General features: G+C 37.1%; 2 protein-coding genes and 1 long non-coding RNA gene across 3 annotated transcripts; all 3 read right to left on the bottom strand.

The window, feature by feature from the left end:
• Positions 1-809: 809 nt before the first annotated feature.
• LOC121247640 lies at positions 810-6,060 on the bottom strand. The gene is made up of 4 exons (XM_041146038.1): positions 4,309-6,060; positions 3,014-3,597; positions 1,355-2,641; positions 810-1,253 (listed from the first exon to the last, which is right to left on the bottom strand). The coding sequence occupies exons 1-3, from the start codon at positions 5,911-5,913 to the stop codon at positions 2,632-2,634; spliced, it is 2,199 nt and encodes a 732-aa protein (XP_041001972.1). The 5' UTR covers positions 5,914-6,060; the 3' UTR covers positions 810-1,253; positions 1,355-2,631.
• On the bottom strand, positions 5,938-23,961 carry LOC121247642. The gene is made up of 7 exons (XM_041146039.1): positions 22,874-23,961; positions 22,013-22,201; positions 12,021-12,113; positions 11,735-11,917; positions 11,544-11,646; positions 11,254-11,439; positions 5,938-6,682 (listed from the first exon to the last, which is right to left on the bottom strand). Exons 1-7 carry the CDS (start codon positions 23,105-23,107, stop codon positions 5,976-5,978), a joined length of 1,695 nt encoding a protein of 564 aa, XP_041001973.1. The 5' UTR covers positions 23,108-23,961; the 3' UTR covers positions 5,938-5,975.
• On the bottom strand, positions 14,972-18,047 carry LOC121247643. Its single transcript, XR_005937269.1, has 2 exons — positions 17,027-18,047; positions 14,972-16,941 (listed from the first exon to the last, which is right to left on the bottom strand). It is a non-coding gene; the product is annotated as an uncharacterized LOC121247643 (long non-coding RNA).
• Positions 23,962-24,198: the final 237 nt, after the last annotated feature.

Raw genomic sequence — 24,198 nt, 5'->3', positions numbered from 1 at the left:
TATATTGAGATACAGAAAAAAATGTTTGTAATCCGTAAGGGTAGAGAAGAAAACATACAAATATACTTTGAATATTCTGTATTGAAGAGTATCGTCATTTCGATCTCTCTTAGCTCCAAAGCCCTCTATATATTTCAATTTACAGATTCTTGTAGCGGCAGGACTACAAACTTTGCTACTCATCATCTCACACACCACACACCACACTTATTTTATTTTATTTTGTTTTATTCCTACTAAACTAATTTGAGTTCTTCTACTCATCATCCATACACCACACAATTGGTAAGGGAAAAAAAATTAAAAAATTAAAAAATCATGTTTGGTGTGTGGTATATGAATGATAAGTAGATTTTTTTTTTTAAATGAATAATATGCCCAAATTGGTATCTGCAGCATCTTGAAAAGGGGAAAGGAGCATTAAAAATGGTGTGGTTCGCCCTCTCCCATCTATCTTTCATGCCTCAACAGACATTATAAACGACCATACTTCACTCTGACCTAATCCCAAGCCTCTGAAAACACAAATGCAACATTGCCAAAAGAATCTAAAACGTACATTCTTTTTTATCAAAAGAATGGATGTTTGGCAACTGAGATCTCCCACTAAAGTTGGAGGATATTTTTTTGACTTAAGATGTATTTATTTCTAAACATGAAATATTTGTAGTATAAAAAGAGTTAAACTATATACAATCACTTTTATGTACTCATTACACACTCCACTGATCTGATTGGCCAAATGAGTTCTTTTATATTTAAAAAAAAATGATACAGCCAATCACATTAGTAGAACACGCAAAAGTGACTGCACATAGATTTTTTTGAATTATTAATATTTAAAGTACATAAGGAGGGGTGAGGAACCTCAACAATTACCCCCAAATACACAGCAGAAATTGAAAACAAGTTGCACCATCTCAATTTTATTCCCATTGCATTTGCTGGCCAGCTATATACCAGATTGGGCTAAAAATTAGCCAATAATAATAACCCAAATCACTTCGGTCAGAATTGTAAGCCCATGGGCTTAAATTTCAAAATTTAGCCCTAATTCTAAGATCTAGAACTCGGGTGTGACCTTATTTCATCCTTCAATCCACATAGAAAGCAGCCAAGCTTGTGCTTCATAGATAGGAACTGTTGAAGATTCTCAACCTTGTCAAAGCATCCATGAGATCTCACTATATGCTTGTTGGGGGGGCAAACAGAATCTTTAAAGCCTTTCCAGTGAAGAGACTTTCTGCTACATCCTGAAACCATACCAAGACATCCCCTTCCAAGTTAAAATGAAGTCATCATGACTCTCTCTGATTTTGAAATTTAAGCCCCTTCAAAGTGAGGAAAATCCAACCTGCATTCCTTGGCTGGTAAGTATCCTTCATCTTGAATCTCCTCCACCTCTCGCCCAAGATTTCTATGCGCTCCCATAAAACCCAAGTATACAAAGCTATGCTAACAATAATGTTTCTCACCATAAATATTAGATACTATAATGACTCCCAGAATTTTCAATCATATTCATCCTACAATGCATTATTACTTCGTCACTTTGACTAACCAAGATAACATTAATATCTGTAAGGGCGGGCCCTTGAGACCATATCATTATCAACAGATTTGACTTTAGCCTCAACAACTCGAAAAAATTAAAAAGGAAAATTAATGCCCTTACTTTAATTCTTTCTACATGAAAGGATCATTTTTTTTATAAGAAAAAAAATAAAATAAAAAATGATCTTTTCATGAAGAAATAATTAAAGAGCATAAAAAAAGGATCATTAAGACCCCTAACATAACTACAGCCAAAAACAAAAAATATAATACAGAAGTATGAGCAATTTTGTTTTTGACAAGTATGAGCACTTACCTGCTATACGAAGAATATCTCTTATCCCTTTCTATAAAGTGGGGGTTTTCTTTTGGTTCTTGCCATTCTTCCTCTTCTAAACCCTGCTTCTTCATCAAGTCCATTGCCTTGTCACAGAAAGAAGAAAGAAACGAACACCATAGTCAAAGCTAGCTAGAATTCTCCATCCAAAATTATCGTTGTTATTGATACACTGGTAACATATTAGGCAAGTTCATAAAAGAGCCGCCAAATGATGAGCATTTTGATTAAAAAAGCCCTAATACATCGTGTAGAGAAAATCCTGACATAAGCAATTTTATAAGTAAAATCCTAAATTCAAAGCCCCTGGAGTTCCTATTTCAGTGGGGTTACAATTTATCAGCCAGAAATGAAAAACTAGCTAGTTTCCTGCATCCAGCACCACCGAAACCCTGTTATCCTCGAAAACAGAGCACATCCAACTCATCCAACTATGTATTGTACAAATAAGCACAAGGCCAGCACTTAAGGGTGACCCTTCCATGAAAAACATGTTAAGATATGTTCAAATCAGATATCCAATTCTTCCTCTATCATGTCATCTCTTGTTCGAAAATGGAAGGGTTTCCCATCATAATTGGATATCTTCCGCTATCATGGCATCTCTTGTTCGAAAATGGAAGGGTTTCCCATCATAATTTCTCCCAGTATCATTCCCTCCCTGGTTGGAAATGCACAGAGGCAAAAAATCCTCAGCTTTCAACTGACATTTTCTTCTGAGTTACCGCTCTGTTAAATAATCAAATCCCCCTGTTAAGATTAAAAAAAAAATTCACAGCATCACAAAAGAATTCCAGTGAAATAAAAGGAAGCAACTGACGAAAACATAGAACAAACATACAAAATTAAATTTTAGACCATAAACGACAGCACAAAAAACAATTATCATTCCTTCTCTTCTCTCCCTGGGTTTACACATTATGCTATCACAATAACAAGTTCAAGAGGTTTATGATAAATGAAACCACTTATTTAACAGATCGGTATGACGAGCTGGACCCATACTATGGGGTCAACCAGAAGCTGGCAGCAGCACAACTGGAAAAATACAGTACTTACAGACTTGGTGCATTTCAGTTGTTTTACAATTATTAGCAATCTTGGAGAAAGCACACCAACTACCTCTGGATATGGGGTGAAGAAGGCACATCGGATGAGGACCGTTGAGCAGAGTCACCGTGAATTTCAAATCCCCCACTACATTGGCTTCCCTTCAGTTGCGATACTTCATTCACAGCTGAGAAACCCAGTGGTCCAAGCGAGCCAAACTCAAGCTGTTCGGCATGCGATCCATAGCCAGAACTATGATCATAAGGATACAGCATAACGAGAGGTGGAATAGTAGGTCCATTTGACGACACCCCACTGGAATTCATGGCTGGTACTGGATACATTCCATATGTCACGTTGGCAGGACCAGTCTGCATAGAGTTTGAGCGAACTGAACCATTCTGAGAATGGTGTGAAGGGAATGAGTCATGTCTATGTGGGCCCCAAGGCCTGTCAGTTCGACTCTCACTTGCCGCTAACCGGTCTGATCTTGAGTTCAGCTTTTCAGCTTGGCTGCGGCCATGGCTGCGCCCAGCAGCTCGCGACCTTGAATAAATGTTCCAATTCCTCTCTCTATCACCATGGTGATCACTTCTATCATAGCTGTAATTCCCACGTCTGGAACTTGTAGAATGTCTGTCCTGATTAGAAACCTTCTGAAGTAAATAAATAAGATATTAAACATCCACATAATAGAACGAATAAAGCATTGCTTATCAGTGCTTTTAAGTTCAGCTTAACAGTGATGCATCTTAAACATGTATGGGCTTCACCAGAAAATGAAATGTTGTGTTTGCACGTTCTGGGGTTTCTCATTATAAAAATAAAGATACAAGAGTTGGACACAATATGTTGCAGGTAAATGAAAAAACGAGTTTTCAAAACTATGGTTGTTACCCATAACCCTATGGCACCACTAATTTTGAACTTTGACAGAGCAGAAAAGATAAGACATGAAACTGATTAAAAAGAAAGGGAATTTTTTTTATAGGTGCAACAAAAAAAAAAAAAAAATAAGCAAAACTGACTTCACTATACTTCTCAAACACTCCACAACTTTTCAAATCCATCCACCTAAGTACTTTATTATAGAGATATATCGGGTGGCAGAATATTTCTAGAAAATTTGTCTACCTTGTAACATACTGTCAACCTCATATTGAAAAATAATATGCATGAAACATGCATTTCAAGTGAGAAAAAAACAACAGAATTCAGGTTGGGTCTTGTGCTTTTCATGTTCCACCCAAAAGGTCCAATATGAAAGACTGTTAGTGTAAAAGTAATTCGTTGGCATACTCTAATTACAAAATTAAAAAGCAAAGGAACTGCTTAAAAATTTATAGTGGTGTTAAAAATGATCTTACAGGATTTGGCAGGTACGTTCCGGTCCCACTACGATGCTTTGGTATTTCATCCATGTAACATTGATAAACAGTAGCAGGTCTATTTGAAACAGACTGAGGAGAAATAGGAACAACCCGATGCCCATAACTCATAAACTGAGTGAAGACATTCATATTTGCTGACAGAGGTCTCCCTGTACCATCCAATGGAAAACGACCCTGTAATAAGACAGGAGGCATCACAGCAGGTGAAGAATAAATCATAGGAGCAGGATACTGTGAGTTTTGACAAAACCGCCCAAACTGCAAATTTTGCCAATGGCTAGCAAAGTCACCATTAAGAATGTCAGCCTTGTGCTGTGATGGGTCAACAGCAGTAGCCCTTCTCATAGAATTGAAATTACTTAACACCTCAGGCTGATCAAGTCCCTCGGATGAATCAAAATTCTGACCAGAATCACCATTATCCAGCCGCTCTTCCCTACTAGAATGATTCGTCAATCCATCAGAAGTTCCTGACTCTGTTGGCAAATTGTACACCGGAAGCATTGTGACAAAAGGAACAGGTGGCCCTGTAGGATAAAAGGTAAACGGAACAGCTCCAGAATTATCTGGAACCCTTTGTCGTGAACCATGACCTAAAAGCATTTGAGGGCTTGGAACATTTAGAGAAGCAGCAGATTGAGGTCCAATGCATCTTTCTACAATTTCAGTGCCCATGGTTGAGAGTGGACTCCAGTCTCTGCTATCATCGTCTGCTGTCTGTGTGGAGGATAGATCAGACACGCTCTTACCTTTTACATGAATGGTACCTGGGACAGCAGGTGTAGCAGTTTTCCTAACTCGTTTTTCCTTGGCTGACTTTGAGACCTTTGCCGAGGATCCTTCCCAAGAACTCTCTGAAGAAGTTCTACTCCTCAGTGAACTAGGGGGTGCAGTGGACAAGGATCTCGGACTTGCAATTTGGTCATCATAGTAAACCTCATTTCCTCTGTTATCATGATAATCAACATTGTCTATATGATCTAACCTTAATGACCCTCGGTTTTCTTTTGTAATCTTCTGTTGAACTCTTGTAGAGATTTTAGAACTAGCAACCCGTGAGGAAGGAACAACATTAAAACTAGCTGAAGTTGACTGTTGCTTGTCATCCGACTGAAGCAGTTCAAAACTTTCACGATCAAGATCAAACCCACCAGCAGAGCCCCTGTCCTGCTCATGCCAGTTATCATGATCAGAAACCCAGTGGTTCATTTCAACTGATCGAAAGTTCTCCTTACCAAGTTCAATCAAATCTTCAGGATTTGAGCTCCATCCCATGCCAGGGAAATTTGGAGCTAATGGCGAAGGAAAACCTTGAGGATATTGCATGTTTGTTCCCCAAGGTGTCTCAATAAATGGGATATTTGTGGGAAACATTCTGCCCAAATTTCTTGGAGCATATCCCATTGAAGCTAGAACTGAAGAGGGGATAGAAAGAGGTATGTGACCAGAAGCCATATTCAGTGGAAGATGAACCTCTCCATTAAAACCATGTGCTGTAGAAGATGCCAACATGTTCACAAGATCTTGCTCGTCCTGATGCATTCCCTGTGTCCCCAGAACAGGAGCAAAGTTTTCACTCATAGCTCCTGAGCCTGATTCTTCATGGTAACTATTGGAACCGTTGTTTGAATCAGCAGCAGTGTCTAGACCATGACGGGTGGAGAAGTGCCTAACAGATGAAGGTTCCTCAGTTCTAGCACTATGGTTTGCCAAAATATCAGATTCTTGGTTCTTACTCCTATTATCCAACCTAGCAGAAAAGTTCTGGGCTTTTCCACTTTCTGGGCTCTACTACACCTTGCACGAGAAGAAATTTCACAATACGTTTCAGTAAGCTCAGGGCTGGAACGTGTCCTTGCAAAGACAAACTTCCCCTGGATGTCATTTGCAAGGTTATCAGCATTGGAACTTTTCTGAACCATATCCACATGTGCACCTTCATTGGAACTGATTTCTCGTCTAACCTGATTGGATATCCTCGAGTTGTTTGGGTTTCCATCACTGGTTCTAGTTGCACTTTCCAGGAAATGATTACCATGCTGGAAGGAATCACCAAGTGAACTTCGTGTTCCATCAACTTGACTTTCATGATGAGAGGAAAAATCATTTCTTTGGTCACTTGAATTACTCCTGAGACTCTCAGACTCATTTAAGTGGTCTGAATTGGACAATCTCAAGTGCCACAAGTCATTCCTTGGGGCATCAGGACGATGGCCACTGCCATGTCTCTCCCAAGTGTTAAAAAAGAACTGATTTACTTCAAACAATAGGTCATCTTTTGGGCAATCAAGTAACCTTGCCAGCCTTTTAGCGCCAAATGTGAAAGCACTACGTATCCTAAAAAAGTTACCTAGAAAATATGCGTATATCAATATTCTATTCTGTAGAAAAGGGTAAGCTCGTGCTTGTGCTATAAGAATATCGATATGCAAAAATTTATTACCATAAATGCCAACAAGTGAGCATAAAATCATAGCAACAAGTGAGGGTAAAATCAGGTCAACAAAAATAAACACAAAAGGAAAACAAAAGAGACAGAACTCCACTAATGGACATCTTTGTGCTCTCGGTCCTGTTGAGTGCTAACTTCCCGGTAAGTGCATAAAGTATGCAGAGCAGACACATGTTAAAAAAAGCTTAGTTTTATAAATGCAGAAAGAAAAAAAAAATATCCACGTTCTAGCCATACGTTGTTTAACCCTCAATTTAATACCTTTTACAATGTATCTGGCTACAGTACAATTAATTTTTTATTTAATGGATTCGTGCATACGAATGCAATGCAGGTGACATGAATGTGTGAAATGTGAAATATATCGTTCATTAAGTATGGTGAGTGCAACAAGGCACAGACCTCCTAAGTAATAGGAAAATACAGCCCCAAGCCAATCGTGCAATATACAGTACAACACAGAAGTATCGCAGCTATTAGCACAAGGATTTTGCTTCAGCATTAAAAATATTCATTATTTCAACCTGTAAGTGCTGGTGCAAGATACCTAAACATTATTTATCCACTTACTGATTGTTCAAAGCCAACTCTTGGTCCTTACGGTTAGTTAGTGCTTAAGGATGGTTACTCATTGTTAGCCCACTCCCTGATAGCCTAAGCTTTTGGGATTATTCCTAACATCACTAACATTTGCAGCTCCCTTTAAGTTTCTGAACTACCATAAAAGGAAACAAAAATCCAGTATGCGAATAGGATTATGACACTACGACAGAACAGAGATAAAAACCCCTTTGATCATATTCAGTAGCTAACTAAAATACTATACGCTCCATGCAGAGTTTTCAAGGAAAACAACATGGGACACTAGTTGTTCTCAATAACTAAGAAAGCCTATTCAAACCAAGTAGAGGACTCAAAATCAGTCCAAAAGAAAGCACTGGTGGTAATTTTTATTATCTCCTCTGTAAATGATAGGTGCAACTAATGTGCATAAACCATGTCAATTTCCCAGTTAAATGAGCTCAAGACTCTGTTTTAACTTTGAGGTGCCTGAATTGCTCAACCCTGAAGGGAAATGAGAAAAGGAAACTAGACGACTCCATCAAACAGTAGATTATATGCTTCCCTTTTGGGCTGTCTCAAACTAGAAGAAAGCTCTCAAAAACAAAGAGTTTATTCATTTAACCCTTAGATTTGAACCAGTTGTTTCTTGGAAAATTGATAATTAGTCCCCGTTTGAACTGGAAAAAAGGTCTTTTGGTTTTTTAGACTTACTTTTAATCCTTAAGTTATGGCTATTAAAAGAAATGGTCCTTCTGTTGTACTCCGTTAGTACCACTGATAAAAAAGTGTCATGTCAACAAATGACTAACGTGGCACCATGCTCGATTCCAATGTCTAAAACAAATATATCTAAAATATATAAAAAGAAAAATCTCTCTAAAAAATTAAAAAATAAATGAAAAATCAATCGAAACACAAGAATAAATGATAAAAATAATAGACAAGATAAAAGAATAAAAAAAATGTATCAAAGGCAAAGAAAAAGGTGATAATTTTTATATTAGTGCAGAATTTATTTATTTTTATCAGTAAAGAAGAAACTTTATTAATAAGAATAGGTAGAGCCCAAGTACACGGGTCACATACAAGAGCAACACCTATGTGTGAATGCCTAAAGATACAAGGAAATCATTAACCATGAGTTTATTACAGTCGACCAATTGAATAAAGCATTAAGAAAAAAAAACATTCTAAGCTTGTCCATTGTCCATTTGCGATCATTGAAACTGCTTTCATTTCTCTCCATTTATAGTGAAGAATTGATTAGGAATTGCAAAGGGCATATTTCAAATACACAGAAAGCATAAAATAGAAACACTTAATAGAAAAAAGAAAAGAAAATCATGAAAACTCATCCCATTTAGATTTATAGAAGTTGCCCAAAGGAACAATATTGAAAAAGAAAGTTGTTAAGATCCTCCATCATCCGCTTGTAACAGTCAAAGTTTTTATCGTTCTTTTTCATCCAGATACATCATGCTAGACAAATAGGGACTATCTTCCACAATATTGCAATTTGTGAGCTACCATATAAGCCTCTCCATTTGGCAAAGAGATCTACTATCCTTCTTGGGATAAGTCAAGCCAGCCCAACTCAACTAATTTACTAAAGAAGTCAATCCAAAAGGCACTGGCAATCTCATAGTGGAGTAAAATCTGATCTACAAACTCCCCTACCTTTATACACATACAACAGCAATATGTCGCAATAATATGAAGTTTTCTTAGGCTAATTGTGGTTAGGATTTTCCCTAAGGAGGCTGTACAAGCAAAAAATACTACTCACAAGGGTATCGTACTTGTCCAGATACTCCCTCCAAGTGAAGGAGTTACTAAGCCAAGGTATAAGGACCCTGTAAAAAAAATCAAATAGTGGACTTCTCTTCTTGGAAGGGGCCCAAAGAATATAATCTGTACCTCCAAGGTGAGTCTGATAGAGTACAAGAAATTGAGAGAACTCTGTAAAAGCATCAATCTCCCAATATGAGCCAGTCTAAAAAAACTAACATTCCACTAAGGGAAGCCAGGGAAAACTCCACTGAATCAACCACTAAAGCCTCCTGTGCATAGGCAGCGCCATACAGTTTTAAAAAAGCTTCCTTCTAGGATGGTCATCACACCAAAAGTCATACAAAATCAAGTCCTACAACCATCATCCACCCCCCCCCCCCCCCCCCCCCGCCCCCTTTTCAAGTTTAGTTTGAGGTCCATGTACCTCATTAGAATACCACCCACCCCAAGCACAACCAAATTTAAAATCCACTATGACTTTACGCACGACGTCCCTCTCCAATTTGATTAAGCACACTAGTGGGATGAGGAAACAATGAAAAAAAAGCATGTAAGCAAATTAGAAAGGTTGTTCTTCTTTAGATTAAAAAAAAAAAAAATAGAAAAGAAAGAAATTAAATATTTTAAAAACAAGGATTAAAAAACAATAAAAGCTTTCAAAAAGACAAAACATAAAAAGATTAAAAAGAATGGAACAAATAGAACTCACAAAACATAAACACAGCAAAACATAAAAGAACCAAAATAATTCAATGATAAAAAAATAAAAGAAATAAATTTAAAAATAAAAATCTAACTTTAAAGACAGGAAGAATGAAACAATTAAAATATGAAGGCAAGATTCCCTCCCCCATTTTCTTCTTTTTATTTTGTATTTATTTAATTTTTTCTTTATTTTTATGTGCTTTTTGTTGGTAAATTTCTATTCATTTTAAATTTCTACATCTTTCTTGTCTTTTATGTTTTGTTTCCTTTCTAGTTTTTTAATTTTTTGTTTGTTAAATTTATTGTTAGTAAGTTTCCATTTTATTTTTTAGTTTTTATGGAAACCTATTATTTTTATTTCTATTTTTATTTTACTACTTTTGTAAGTACATTTAGTTTTTTACATTTATTTTGCAATATGATAATGTGGAAATCTTTCAGAGAGGGTTTCGAACAGATAGTCAATGGATGGACTTGAAAAATAAAACAAAACAAAACCAGAGTAAAAAGTCAGTTAAAAAACCAGTGACCTGTTTTTAAAAAGCTGTAAACCAAGGGACTCTTTCCGTGGAGTACAAGCTTTGCATTCCTTAATCGCATCTCAAGATGTGGAATAAAAATAGAAGTAAAAGCAAACCAAACAGGGCTAATTTTTCAAAATTTATAAACTTATAAAAAAAAAATCAAAATTTATATTCCAATCCAAAAATCATTAAAATCTCAAAAACCAAAATTTTCTCCAAAATATTTCTCATTTTTCTTACCCACTTTCAGACAACCCAATAAAAACACATCTCAAAATTTCTTTCTAAACTTCTCTAGAACTCTAAAAAGTCCTACTAACCAAACATGGCCTTAAAGTGTCGAGTTTACCTAGTCAAAAGGGAAATAATGAAACGATATCACATGAAGTATGATTTGCATTTCAAATAGAAAAGATTACAAAATCAATAACACAACATCCATCCTACCAAGTTGTTTATGAGTTCTCACTTAAACATTCTACAAACTTAAACACCAAAAAGTGGCCGCATGCAGTGGCTGGAACATATAAATCCTTTTTGCTCCTCATATAGTACCAAAGCTGGCTAGTCAAAAGCACAATTTTCCAACAACAAGAGGACAAGCTTGTGACTAGTTGCTACTAACCAATAACATGACCACAATATATTTTGTCCAATGAAATCATAGCAACAGAGAATGTATCAGAACAATTCAAATTTCAGCAGAACAAAGAAAAATATTAGATTAATAAATTAAATGATCTAGCAGCAACTTATAATCAACAGTTGTACATGTATCAGAGTCACGAACAGAAGTAGTCGCCATGAATAAAGGAACAACAAAAGCTCAATGAAACAGCTTAAGAACAGTTAATTAGTAAGTGTATTAGGTTTAAAATTATCTACCTTTACTGACACTACGGCCAAGATTGTTGTTTACCCGCAAAGGATCAATTACATTAAAATGCTTGGAAAGAAAGGGTTGCCCCTGATTTTCTTGACCACCAGGGAAAACAGCATACACCGAGCTACAAGCATCTAGAAACAACTTGCTGAGTAGTAAGTCTCCACCATCATTTCGAGGAGGTTCAGCTGGATAATTTCCAAATAAGAAAAAATCAATGGAAAACTTTGGCAAAATTTGGGTCTGTTCAACCAAGTACTAATTCAAGAATCTTGAAGCAAATTATACATACCTGTTACGTCTGGAAGCAAACTAATGGGCACAGGACCCCATAGGCTAACACAAAAATTGTCCCAATCAAATTTACTAAAGAACTCCAGAAAACGATAGAGGACCTGAACATGCCAAGAAATTAAAAACAAAAACTTCCAGAAGTATAGACAGAAATAAAACAAAACAAGTATGGGAGCTAATCAAAGTCACCTCAAGTGGTCCGGCGAAGGAATTATTAAAGACATGAAATATGTAAAGAACCAAGGTTTCCAAGGCATAAGTTGAGATAAGCCCATGGTGAGCACCCAGGATCCGGCTCTCATAATAGCACCAGGCCTTTATCAATATAATGCTACGCTTAAACAAATGATTCTGATTTATCAAATGATCAACCTAAAGAAGCCAAAATTATGATTCAGCAAAGAGACTTAGACATAATCATGGTGTATTTTTTTCAAGGAGAGAATTAGTATGAGTTTCCAAAGTGAAGCCTTACCTCCTCAAGGAAACAAAGAGTGCACAATCCTCCAAGCTGGTCGAATGATATGTCCACCACAATATTTTCCACAAGACACTTGATTATCTTCACCTGAAAATATAAGAAGACAAAAAGGATTGCCAATCAATTGTCAGATAAAAACATAGAACCAAAATACTAAGATATTTTAGATGAGAAAGGATATTTGCAGTCATAGAGTGTGCAAACCCAGCGTACTCCCTTTGAAAAAAGTGGATAAATTTCAGACTCACATGAAAAAACTATTTTTTTAAAGCTGGACCCCACTTTTTTTCAAAGGGAGTGCGCGGAGCTTGCACAACCTAGGATTGTATCCATTAATCATTTTAGATTATGACGTGGTGAACATAATTTACTGCTACATCTAAAATATTAAACCTGGAACAAAAACAACAACAAGGAAAAAAAATCATGAAATAATAGCACTTTCTAAATAAAACAGCTTAACAGCTGGGAAAAAAAAAGATGGAAAATAGCTTATCAGCCAAGAATGATCTTTTCCCAATACTCCAATAAGAAAATAACATAAATCCTCAACCCTAAACCATAATGTGTAGCTGAATAACCAAGGGTGTGATACCCCGTATTTTAGTATATTTTAACTAAATGATTATTTTAATTAATTTAAATATTGGTTCTCTTGTTTTAAAATTTATTGGGTTTCTCGTTTGTTTATTTCATGATTTTTAAGTTGTGAAATCTATTTTGGTGTGCTTTCTTAATATTAAATATTGTTTTGCATTTAAATTGTTCTTTAATTTAAATTAGTTGTTTGTGGGTTTTAAAATTATTGTGTTGTTGGATTTAATTATTTTATTTTACTTAGTCTTCGTGTTTAAATTATTTTATTTAAATTTATTGCTTTGAAATAATTTTTGTTGGATCATTTTGTGATCCAAGTTGTGAGGATTGGACCTATTTTTTTCCCTCCATTTTTCTTTTTCCTCTTTTCTTTTTCTCTTTCCTCTTTTTCTTCTTTCTCTTTCTTCCTCCCCTGCTTCCTCCCTCGCGCATGAGCCCCTCTCTCCCTCTCCCTGTGCATTTTCTTCTTCCTCCCTCAGCGCCTCCGTGCGCCACCCATTGCCATCACCGCCCCTCTCCTTCTCTTCCCCTCTGGCCGGTGACCACCCCACTCCAATTTCATCTCCTCTCTTGCCGGCGTTTGTCCCCACCCGACACTTTATGCCGCGGCCTTCTTTGTGTTCCCGCGCCGCCGTCACACCACCACCGGCCACCATCTTTTCACCATATCACCCTCGACCTCCCAACAACCTAAACCACTCATCCCCAACTCCGATCTACCACCGGTGAAGCTCCACCATCTACTTTTCCGATTTGAGCATTTTGACCTCCAAACACCTCCCACGCCGCCACCCACGGCCAACCACCACCACCATTAGTTTCACCGACATCACTAAGCCCTTCCCTAGTAATCTCGAGTCTTAGTTTGTCCCTGTTCAAAAGTGAGTTTTTGAGACCCACGGCCTAATGCATTTTGCACTGTTTCGTTGCTGTGTCGCTACCTCTTGCACCTCCGTGATCCTTCGAAAAGTATGTTATAGTACTATAAGTATTTTCTATTTGAGATTTAAATGTATTTTTGCTCTAACATATATTTACTGTGATTTGGTTTTTTGTGCCGGACTGAGTCTGAGGAGTAAGGGGGTCGGTTGGATTGGAGGATGGAGTTGTGAGGATTATGCTGGGTTTTGTTGGCTATTGAATATTTGTGTTATTTTATATACAATGCATTTGCACGCATGTTCATGTTTGTAAATGAAAACTGAGTTTTCGTGTAATTGCATTCATGTTCATGTGTATATTTGAAAATTAGATTTTCATATGAGAGAAAGGAAAGAGACTGTAGGGATGGTGGTAGTGTCTCGTCTGTGATCTCAGCATACGGTGCACACTGTAGTGATGGTGGTAAGCAGGGATGGTGGTAGAGTCTCGCCTACGGTGCACGCGGTAGGGATGATGGTATAGTCCCGCCTGCGATTCCCGTCTACAATGTTCAATAAATAGTTGGATTTTGTGTGAATCATTTTCTGGGAAAATTACGGATTATATTTTTGGGCCAAAATGGGATTTTGGCATGTGTTGGAAAACTAAAACAGATTCTGGAAATTATCTTCCATTACAAAAGCTTTAGCCCACAAACTCAAAGTACTAAAGAAAAAATCCCCAAGTTCTCCCAATGAACATTCTTTGTCTTTGAAGCATCTCCTATTCCTTTCAAGCCATATGCCCCACATGAGACAAGAAGGAATCATCTTCCAAACACGAACTGCATTCTTGCAATCCTTCAAACCCTTCCACCATTTCCTTGGGCATTACCCCAAGTAAACCAGTCCGATTCAAAATCTCATTCCACAAGAACCTAGCCACTTCACAATGAAGAAAGAGGTGATTAACAGATTCCCCATCCTTCTTGCACATGACACACCAATCAGCAATGTACATACTCTCCTTCTAAGATTTTCAATTGTCAACACTTTGCCCAAGAATACCACCCAACAGAAAAAAGCAACCTTGGAAGGAACTTTCACTTTCCATATGTTTTTCCAGGGAAATTCACAACTCACATGACTGGTTAATATTTTGTAAAAAGAGGAGACTGAGAACTTAGAATTTCCTGCAGGAATCCACAGCATGTTGTCCTCCCTACCTAGCATCAACTTTGAACTGTAAAGTCTTTCCAGAAAAGCCTTAACATCCCTGATAAAGATAACATTCCACTGAATATTATTGTCAATGCAACAGAAAGACTTTCCTACAGCTGCCTTTTGATCCCTTGGAATTCTGAAAAGAGAGGGAAAGTCCAGCTTAAGTGAAGAATCCCCACACCACAAGTCATGCCAGAAAAGTATCCTCTTCCCATCTCCCACCTTCAATCTAATATGATTTGAAAAAAACCCCCCATCCTTTTCTAATGAACTTCCACAAACTCACCCCATACGCACCGCTAGTATCTTTAGAACACCAACCTCCCCACAAACTACCATATTTTACATCAATAACATTTTTCCAAAAGGCATTACTTTCCAAGTGATATCTCCAAAGCCATTTCCCAAGTAATGCTCTATCACTCTTAAATTTTTTATCCCCAACCCACCACAATCAATCGGTTGATAAACCTTCTCCCAACTAACCAAATAGAACTTTTTTTCAACTCCTTTACCACCCCATAAAAAATTCCGCAATAAACTCTCAATTCTTCTTTCAACCCTTGCTGGCAATGGAAAAATAGATAAGAAATAAGTGGGAAGGTTAGACAAAGTACTTTTTATTAGAGTTAATCTTCACCCTTAGACAAGTAGATCATTTTCCAACCAGCTAACCTCCTTTCCATTTTCTCAATCACTCCATCCCAAATATTAACAGATTTAAAAGAAGCCCCCAAAGGAAGCCCAAGGTACCTCATAGGGAGTGAAGAAATTCTGCACCCCAGAATATTTGCCAAGTCTGAAATATTCTGAACAGAACCCACAGGAATGACTTCAGATTTCGATAAATTAACTCTTAACCCCGAAACAGTTCAAAACACAGCAAAAGTGCTCTTAAAACACGCAGATTGTTAGAATCGGGCTCACTAAAAATCAAAGTATCATTAGCAAATAATAAGTGTGAGACCTTTAAACTACTCCGTACCTCATTTCCCACCATAAAGCTGAACAGAAAATTACCATCCACGGCCTTCTCAATCATTCTACTCAAGGCATCCATAATCATAACAAAAAGAAAGGCAGAGATGGGATCACCTTGCCTCAAACCACGTGAGCTACTAAAGAAACCAACCGGTTCTCCATTCACCAAAATAGAAAATTTCGAAGTCGACACACAATGTTTCATCCACGAACACCATTTATCACCAAAACCATATCTCCTCAGCAAATAATCAAGGAAATCCCAGCACACATGGTCATAAGCCTTTTCCATGCCCAATTTGATTAAAACACCAGCTTTCTCCATTTTAATTCTACTCTCCAAGCATTCATTTGCAATTAAAACAGAGTCTAAAATCTGTCTTCCCCTCAAAGGCGTTTTGTGATTTTAAAATTATCCTCTCCATCACCCTGCTCAAACGGTTGGCTAGCACCTTAAAAATGATTTTATACACTCCATTCACCAAATTAATAGGCCGAAAATCTCTCATCTCAACAGCCACTACCTCTTTCGGAATAAGTGCAATGAAAGTCGTATTAAAACTCTTCTCAAACCTCATATACGAATGAAACTCAGCAAACACCTTCAGAATATCTTCTCTAACTATGCCCGAGCATGCTTGAAAAAACACCAGAGAGAACCCATCCAGACCCGGAGCCATATCCCTATCCATACCTTTAACCACATTAAGTACTTCTTCTTCTTCACACTCTCTCTCCAACCAATCAGCTTCGACCTGATCTATAGAGTCGAAACCAAGTCTGTCCAGTTTTGGTCTCCAAAGAAAAATCTTCTGAAAACAGCTGCTCATAAAAATTCACTATGTGAGCCTTAATGTCTTCTTCATCCATGATAAGCCTGTCCCCATCTCGAAGAACCTCAATCACATTATTTCTTTTATGAGAGTTTGCCATTTGATGAAAGAATTTAGTGCACCTATCTGCTTCCTTCAACCACAGCCCTAGATTTTTGCCTCCACAAAATTTCCTCCATTAACGCAATATTTTCCAGTTCGGAAACTACCCCTACTTTTCTTATACCGTCCTCCCCCGATATCACCCCTTGCACCTCCTTCTCATCCAAGCCTCCCAACTCTTCCAAAAGAAGCTTCCTCTTGCTATCCAAATTCCCAAACTCCTCTTTATTCCATCTCTTTATATCTTTCTTAAGAGATTTCAATTTTCCAGCCAAGACAAAACTAGGAATGCCAGAAAAATTATAGGAATTCCACCAACTTCTGACCCTGTCCACGAATCCCTCATCCTTCAACCACATGTTTTCAAATTTAAAATACCTTCTCCCACCCTCAATTCCACCACAATCCAACATGATAGGATAATGATCAGAACACAATCTCGGCAATAATTTCTGACTCAAACCAGAAAAATGAGCCTCTCAAGAAGGCGAAACCAGAAACCTATCCAGCCTTGAAAATGACCTACCATTAGACCAAGCATAATCTCCTCCCACCAAAGGTAAATCAATCAGATTTAAATAAAAAATTAAATCTGAAAAAGTTGACATTGCATGTGAAAAATATGATTCCCCCAATCTCTCACTAGCGAAACGAGTGAGATTAAAATCCCCACCAAAACACCAACGTAAATTCCACCAACCACATACACCCGACATTTCATGCCATAACAAACTCCTACTACTATCCACATTAGGGTCATACACTCCAGCAAACACCCATTCAAACCCATCCTCAATATTCTTAAAATGACATGCCACCAAGAATTCCCCCACAAAATGATCCCTCAACTCGACCACCCTCCTATTCCACATTATTATAATCCCACCCGAAGCCCCATTAGACACCAACTCTGCCCAACACACAGTACTACAATTCCACAAACTATGAACAATAGCTTGATTCACAAATTTCAGTTTAGTTTCTTGAAGGCAAATCACATTGACCCTCCATTTTCTGAACCAATTTTTCACCCGAAGACGCTTTTGAAGGTCATTAAGAACCCTTACATTCCAAGAAATAATCTTTGGCTTCATCTGGAGTCTATCCCAGCCCTTTCCTTTCCCTTATTCCTAACTACACTTCCTCCCTTCCCAACATAGTTTAGCGAGCATGACAACCTTTTCAATTCCCTCTCCTTCTTTAAGACAGATCTGGCCAACGAAGGTTGACCAGCTTCAATTGTAATCAATAAAGCTCTAAATTGTTCCTCAAAACCATCACAAGACACACCCACACACTCCTTAATCTCATCAGGGAAAACAGAACATAGAGGAACTGGAGAAAATTCCTTTGTTGGATCACATGAAACTCCAAATTCACCCTCATCCTCTGAATAGCAAATAGGACCCCCTTGCATCTCAATAAAATAAGTGTCTTCATTTTCCAACAAACCAACTACATCAATAGCCTAATCCCCCCCCCCCCCCCTTTCTCATTCACAACTACCTCATCCACCATCTTTAGTCCTTCCTCCTCCTCCCTTACTCACCTGAAAGTTTTGAACAGACATAACTTTTTTTTTCTTGCCCTTCTTCTTACTCGAATGTGATACCCCATATGATAAGGATAAACGTAGGTAGTATATGGGAGCCCACATTGTTTGGGAATGAGAAATTCTTGCTCTTTATAAGGTTTTAATGGGGCTCCAATTGTATCATTGACTAATCCTTTTGGAGTATAGGTTATGTGGTTTGGGCCTTCTATCGGGGTGTTACAAATAGATTGTGATACCCACATATGTTAAGGATAAGAGTAGGTAATGTATGAGATCTCACATTGCTTAGGAATGAGAAGTCCTTGCTTTTTATAAGATTCCAATAGGGCTCCAATTGTATCATTGACTAGTCCTTTTGGAGCATATGCCATGTGGTTTGGGCCTTCCATCGGGGTATTACATCGACCCTTCCTGATTCCAATCTAAGACTGAGGGTGAGAGCAGAAACAGTCTCCAGATGGCTTCCCACCCTCGAGGGCCCTCTAAACAAGTTTACTCCACCATCGAACCACTCTATGATGAAGAAACCACACAAAGCTTCAATCTCAGTCTATTTTGCAAACTGTCAGATTCCACACTCTTTGAACAATCCCAAGATGATGTCATCATCGAGTTTATCATCACCGGGGAACACCCAAACTACTCGACTCCCCCCGTTGCTCCTTTCTTCCACGTTTTCTTCCAAGAAAAGGAATTTGTGTCCTAAATAGTTAGGGGCTGTTAGAATGGGTGGATGGTAAATTTTAATTTCTTGAATGGACTCCAAAAAAAGTTTTTCTAAAACTCTAGTGCTTATTTTCATATCGTACAATAGATTGAAAAAGTTTGTGATGGTGTCAACTTCCCAGTTTTGAGTTGCTGACATTCCACCGAGGGGAGCCATTGAAAAGTAAAATTAAATCAGCCATCGAAGAATCCGGCATTTTCGCAACCTTGTATACTTCTAGAAAAGCTTTTGTGTGAGCTCTCTCACCACACCATAGGTCATGCTAAAATCTAGTCCAAGTGGCATTGCCCAAATCAGGTCTAGTGTGTATAATAAAGACTGCCAATCCTTTTCTGATATTCTTCCCCAACCCTACCCCATGTAATCTATTTACCTCATTAGAGCACCGCTCTCCCAAGCACAGCCATACTTGGAATCCACTACAGCTTTAACTAAAGTTGCCCTCTTGAGTTGATATCATAATGGAAAGTGGTCCAAGCATTGTTGAGGCAGCCTCTTTTGATTCAAGGCTGAATAGTGCTCATCCCAAGATGGGGACACGAGGAAAATCCAAATATGAATTCAAAAAAAATCCACCATAGCCAGACAAAGGTGAGATTTGCCCGATCCTTCACTCAAAAATAGAATGACAATAAAACTGCCCTGTAAGCACCACAGTAATTCTGCCAACTATGAAGGCTAGCCAATTCCTCCCACATATACCTTCTTTCACTATCAAAGGTTTGGCCCATAAATCCCTACCAAGGCCCAAAAGAAACCATCTGCTACATTCTTGAAGGAGCATGCAACAGTGTACTCCCCTACACGCTCTTCCAAATTCTCCACCACTCTTTGATCCCACATGGGCAATACTCCTCCGATGCCCCTCTGATGCTAGGTAGGACCACCCCTCTTGATGTTATTTTATTTCAATGCATTTGATTATGCAAGTTTTTATTTTTGTTGTTAAACTAATTTCATTTATTTAAAGCTGCAGTTCCTTCTGAGACAACTAAAAATTTCCTTAAGGTGAGCAGCTTTAGGGAACATCTTTCATTCTTAAAGCCTCCCGGCAACATGCTAGTTACAAGCGTTTTTAAGGGGAAGGTGCGGTGGTATTGGAGCTTTTAGTGTTTGGGAGCATGTTTTCCTTTTAAGATTCCTTTATTTTTATTTTGGTCTATACTTGTCCAAATGCTTGTTGTCTAGTTTTGGTTGAGTGATCTCTTTTCATATTTCCTTGAAATGTGTATTGTCTCAAAAGAAACTTGGTTACTCCTATTGATATATATATATATATATATATAATACTTTTACTTATAAAAAAAAGTGTATTGTGAAGAGTATGAATTTTCACGGTTGAATGATTTTTGTTCCTTTTGTTATATCATTTTGGTTGGTCTATTTTTTAAATTAAATTATGGTGATATTTTTCTTTAGTATAATAATAAGCTTGATGGCAGATCTTTTTTTTTTCTTTTTTTTTTATAAGTAACTTGATGGCACAAATTAGTTCAAAGATACGATATCATTGGGAGATGTGTTTTTTGTTCAATGTAGTTCAATGATGTATGTTTAGAAAAATGGATTTTAAGTTAGGTGAATTATGTAGTTGAGAACATTTTTTACCCTACTTTTTGTCATTGAAATGAAATTAATGTGGAATGTTTCTTCTGTGGATGTCCAATTGCTGAGGCATAAAGTTTCTTCATCAGAAAATTTTTTGGGGCGTTTTATTCGTTCTTGGTGAATTATTTGTACATAGGGTTATAAGGCTTTCTATTTGTTGAGGTATATAGCACTTTTTGGAGCCTTTTTCTTTGTGGCATACAAAGTCTATATATAGAACAAATGATAGTATAAAATTGATAGAGACTAAGAGCTCGTTTGGACACTTAGAATATCTTAGAATATTTGTAAATAGTAGTGAAATGGTTTGATTTAAGATGTTTTATTGGGTTTTGGGAAAGGAGAGAGAAAAAGTTGAATAACAATATTATAAAGTTAAAAAAATATTTGAATATAATTTTTGTTTTGAAATTTGAAAGGGTTGTAATGCTTTTTGTGTTTTGTTTGGGAGTTTGGGAAAGTTGTAATGATTAGATGAAAAAGTTGAAGATTTGAAATTAAAAAGTGTTTTTGTGTTTGAGTGATGTTTGTGAATAGATGGAAGTATACAAAATGTATAATGAAAATGTTTCACAAGTATACATAAAGATATGAATATACATATACACTTTTTGACAAGTAGAGTAGATGCCACGTTTTATTAAAAAAGCGCTAGGGGCGCTACCTTTGTACACTGAGGGTATACAAAGGGGAACGCCTATTTTAGGGAAGGGTAGGTAGCAAGGCTAATATATTCTACAAGAGATAGTAGATATCATTATGAACTGTAGTCCATTGATGCAAAGACTTAACCTGAAAGGTTTTAATTCTAGAAGTGTTCTCTCACAGTTTTCAACGTCTCGTGAGTTATGCTCCTTCCAAATTCTCCACATTAAGAACAAATGAATCATCCCTCAAAATTATAGACATTTATGGTTGCTACATTTATTTAACACACACACACACACACACATATATAAATATATATTTATATACATGTATATGCATATAGAGTAGCTAAATCTACTTATGTGTGTGTGCGTGCACGTGTAGATTTGCTAATAGTTGACTACATACAAAAGAAAGTGTAATATGCATATATCTACATATAGCATCTATAGATGGTTACTAATTTTTTTTAGTGTATGATGTTAAAACTTAAGTCTCGGACTATATAAGGTTATGTTAAACTTTCAAGTATACAAGGTTAGAACATGTGTGTTAGATAAGCTTTGTTAAATAGAAATATTCGCAGTATGTTTTAATAATCTGGTCCACCACGAGATATATAATTTAGGAAAATGCACAGATTTGTTAAATAGCAATCACTATATTGATGTTCATTTTGTACAATTAGTGCTAAAGGGTGTAGGATTATTTACATGGATGCAAATTTATATGTTACTGTACATTTAGAATAATTGCTATATCATAACATGAGCATTACACATTTAATTGTAGTCCCGTTTTGTACTTATCAAACAGCATCAAATATATTACAAATACAAAGAGGGACATACTTCTGCCTGAATGTACTGAACCTCTTTCACATGGAATTCAGCATTCTCATTCTTCTCCTCATTTGCCAGAATATCACGAACTTGATGAGCCCATGTTTCTTTCAAATTTTGATTCTTACTGAAGGCTGTTAAATCAATGTCACCATCAGGCAAATAAGTCTTGAGGGGAACGGACCCAAAGGTAAACACCTGCAGAGAAAAATTATAACTTAGGGTATTTACGACAAGACCAGTGATATAATAATACATAGCATGAAGATGATGCACTTCTAATGTACTCAAAGATGCAAACAAAAAATGATAACACAACCATGATCATAGGTCCAAATTTGCATCATGAAAAGATACATATTGAAATCAAACAGGCCCACTACCTACTACTTGAAATTTTCCAGACAAATTCAGTCTCACTATTGCACTCAATCCAAGATCAAAGCCATCTATCTCCCAATCAAACTTGTGATCCCTTCTTAGCTCTCACTAACTCATATCAAAAGATTAATGCTTGCCCCCTCATGCCTTTAGTGGCTTCAGGCAATCACCCAAAATGTCAGAGTTACACCGGCACTTCTATTCTTTCTGCATGCAACTTCCTCACCTCAGCATTCTTACTCGACTATGTCTATTCAATTAACTTCTCCCATTCAATCAAAAGCAAACAATCACATTCTGTACTCGCAGCAACTGAAAAAACATTTCAATTTTAACAAATTCTTCATCTATGAAAGCATGATAATTCATTTATACCATAAAGAACTACATGGCCACCATATCAAGTCAGACTAAACAACAATAATGCACAAATAAACAAAAACCACTCAAGAATTTGCACAAGTATATATGTATGAATCAATGCCCCACCTGGCAGGGGAAGCACTTCATGATGAGCCGCTGCACATAATCTGCCACTGCATTTCGGCGCTCCTCAGATGGCGGGTTGGGCTGGATGCAGGCAATAAGCTCTGCAGTCCTCTCCTCAGCCTTCAACCATCGGTCCGAGTCGAGCACTCGCATTACGGACGCTGCTTCATTGGGCAACAGGCCGTTCGGCAATAGTCCACTCGGTGGCTGTGCCCATTCCTCATGCTCTCCCATGCAAGCTTAAACTTTCTCCCACAAAACCCTCAATAACTACAATATCTCCTTCCACCCAAAACAAACAACAAGAAAGAAGACAAAAAACAGATACCAAAAGCAAAAGACGTAACTTTGGACGTTAATACAAAGAGGTTATTTTGGGGTTCAATAAACCCCAGAATCTGACGATTTATCCAAATCGTTGACAGTTATGCTTAAAAGGGAAACTTTCAGCGCTCAACAAGCAGGCCCAGATAGGCGTTTTAGAAAATGGTATATGTGCTGTAAATGCCTCCAGGAAGAATTATGGGCGTTTCAGAAAAAAGATCACAAACACAGAACCCTAAATAATTTCAGATATTAACAGTATATGCAAAAATAGCAAATATAAGTGTGTAGTAATATCTTGGTCAGAAATTGGAATGAAATCTACAACGGTAACGGGGAAAAAACCCTATAGGAAAGGGAAAAAATCGGCGATTGAATACGGAAGAGATTATCAAAACTCAACAGGGCAAAAAACGCTGGTTAATCCCAACAATGTCGGGGTGTTGGCGAATCAATGGATGGAGTAAGAGGAGGGCCAATTTGCAAATGTGGGAAGGGAGGGAGGGCCGTTGTTTGAATGGGGGAAAGAAGAGAGGCGTGAATGGAAGAATTAGGTTTTGTGAGAAAGAAGAGAGAGGAGAAAAAAGAAGAGGTTGCTTGGGAACGAAAACATAGATCGAGAAACAGAGAGAGGTTGCTGAAGTTTGTGGAATTTGTGCATTTGAAAGGAACTGAAAAATCTAATTGGGGGAGAGGATGATGGATTGGAATCTGGTGGAAAAACAGCGACAGAGAAAAAAATGATCAGAAATTGAGTTCAAGTATGCTTTTACTAAAATTCAAAACTTTCGAAATTTTAAAAACTTCTAATTGTTATAATTTTTTTAAATTCTTATATAAAATAAAATAAATAATTTAATTTTTTCAAAACATTTTAATATCCTAATATGATTTTAACAAAACATCCTAATATCCTATATTATGTTTGTCTATTATAAAATTAAACCTACAAATTAATGTAGTTTAATGTAGTCATTAGATAGTAAGTCATTTTTATTATA

The sequence above is a fragment of the Juglans microcarpa x Juglans regia genome, chromosome 1S (genome assembly GCF_004785595.1).
Source record: "Juglans microcarpa x Juglans regia isolate MS1-56 chromosome 1S, Jm3101_v1.0, whole genome shotgun sequence".
In the NCBI taxonomy this organism is placed as follows: Eukaryota; Viridiplantae; Streptophyta; class Magnoliopsida; order Fagales; family Juglandaceae; genus Juglans; species Juglans microcarpa x Juglans regia.
This window is presented reverse-complemented; position numbering and strand designations above follow the sequence as displayed.

Excerpts from the sequence above, each read along its gene's own strand:
- LOC121247642 (XM_041146039.1), bottom strand. The coding sequence starts at position 23,107 with ATGGGAGAGCATGAGGAATGGGCACAGCCACCGAGTGGACTATTGCCG. Across the intron at positions 11,647-11,734 it reads CCTTCGCCGGACCACTTGAG|GTCCTCTATCGTTTTCTGGA; the intron begins GTGACTTTGATT and ends TGGCATGTTCAG. Across the intron at positions 6,683-11,253 it reads TGGCCGTAGTGTCAGTAAAG|GTAACTTTTTTAGGATACGT; the intron begins GTAGATAATTTT and ends CATATTTTCTAG.
- LOC121247640 (XM_041146038.1), bottom strand. The coding sequence starts at position 5,913 with ATGAGTGAAAACTTTGCTCCTGTTCTGGGGACACAGGGAATGCATCAG. Across the intron at positions 3,598-4,308 it reads GAACGTACCTGCCAAATCCT|AAGGTTTCTAATCAGGACAG; the intron begins GTAAGATCATTT and ends TATTTACTTCAG.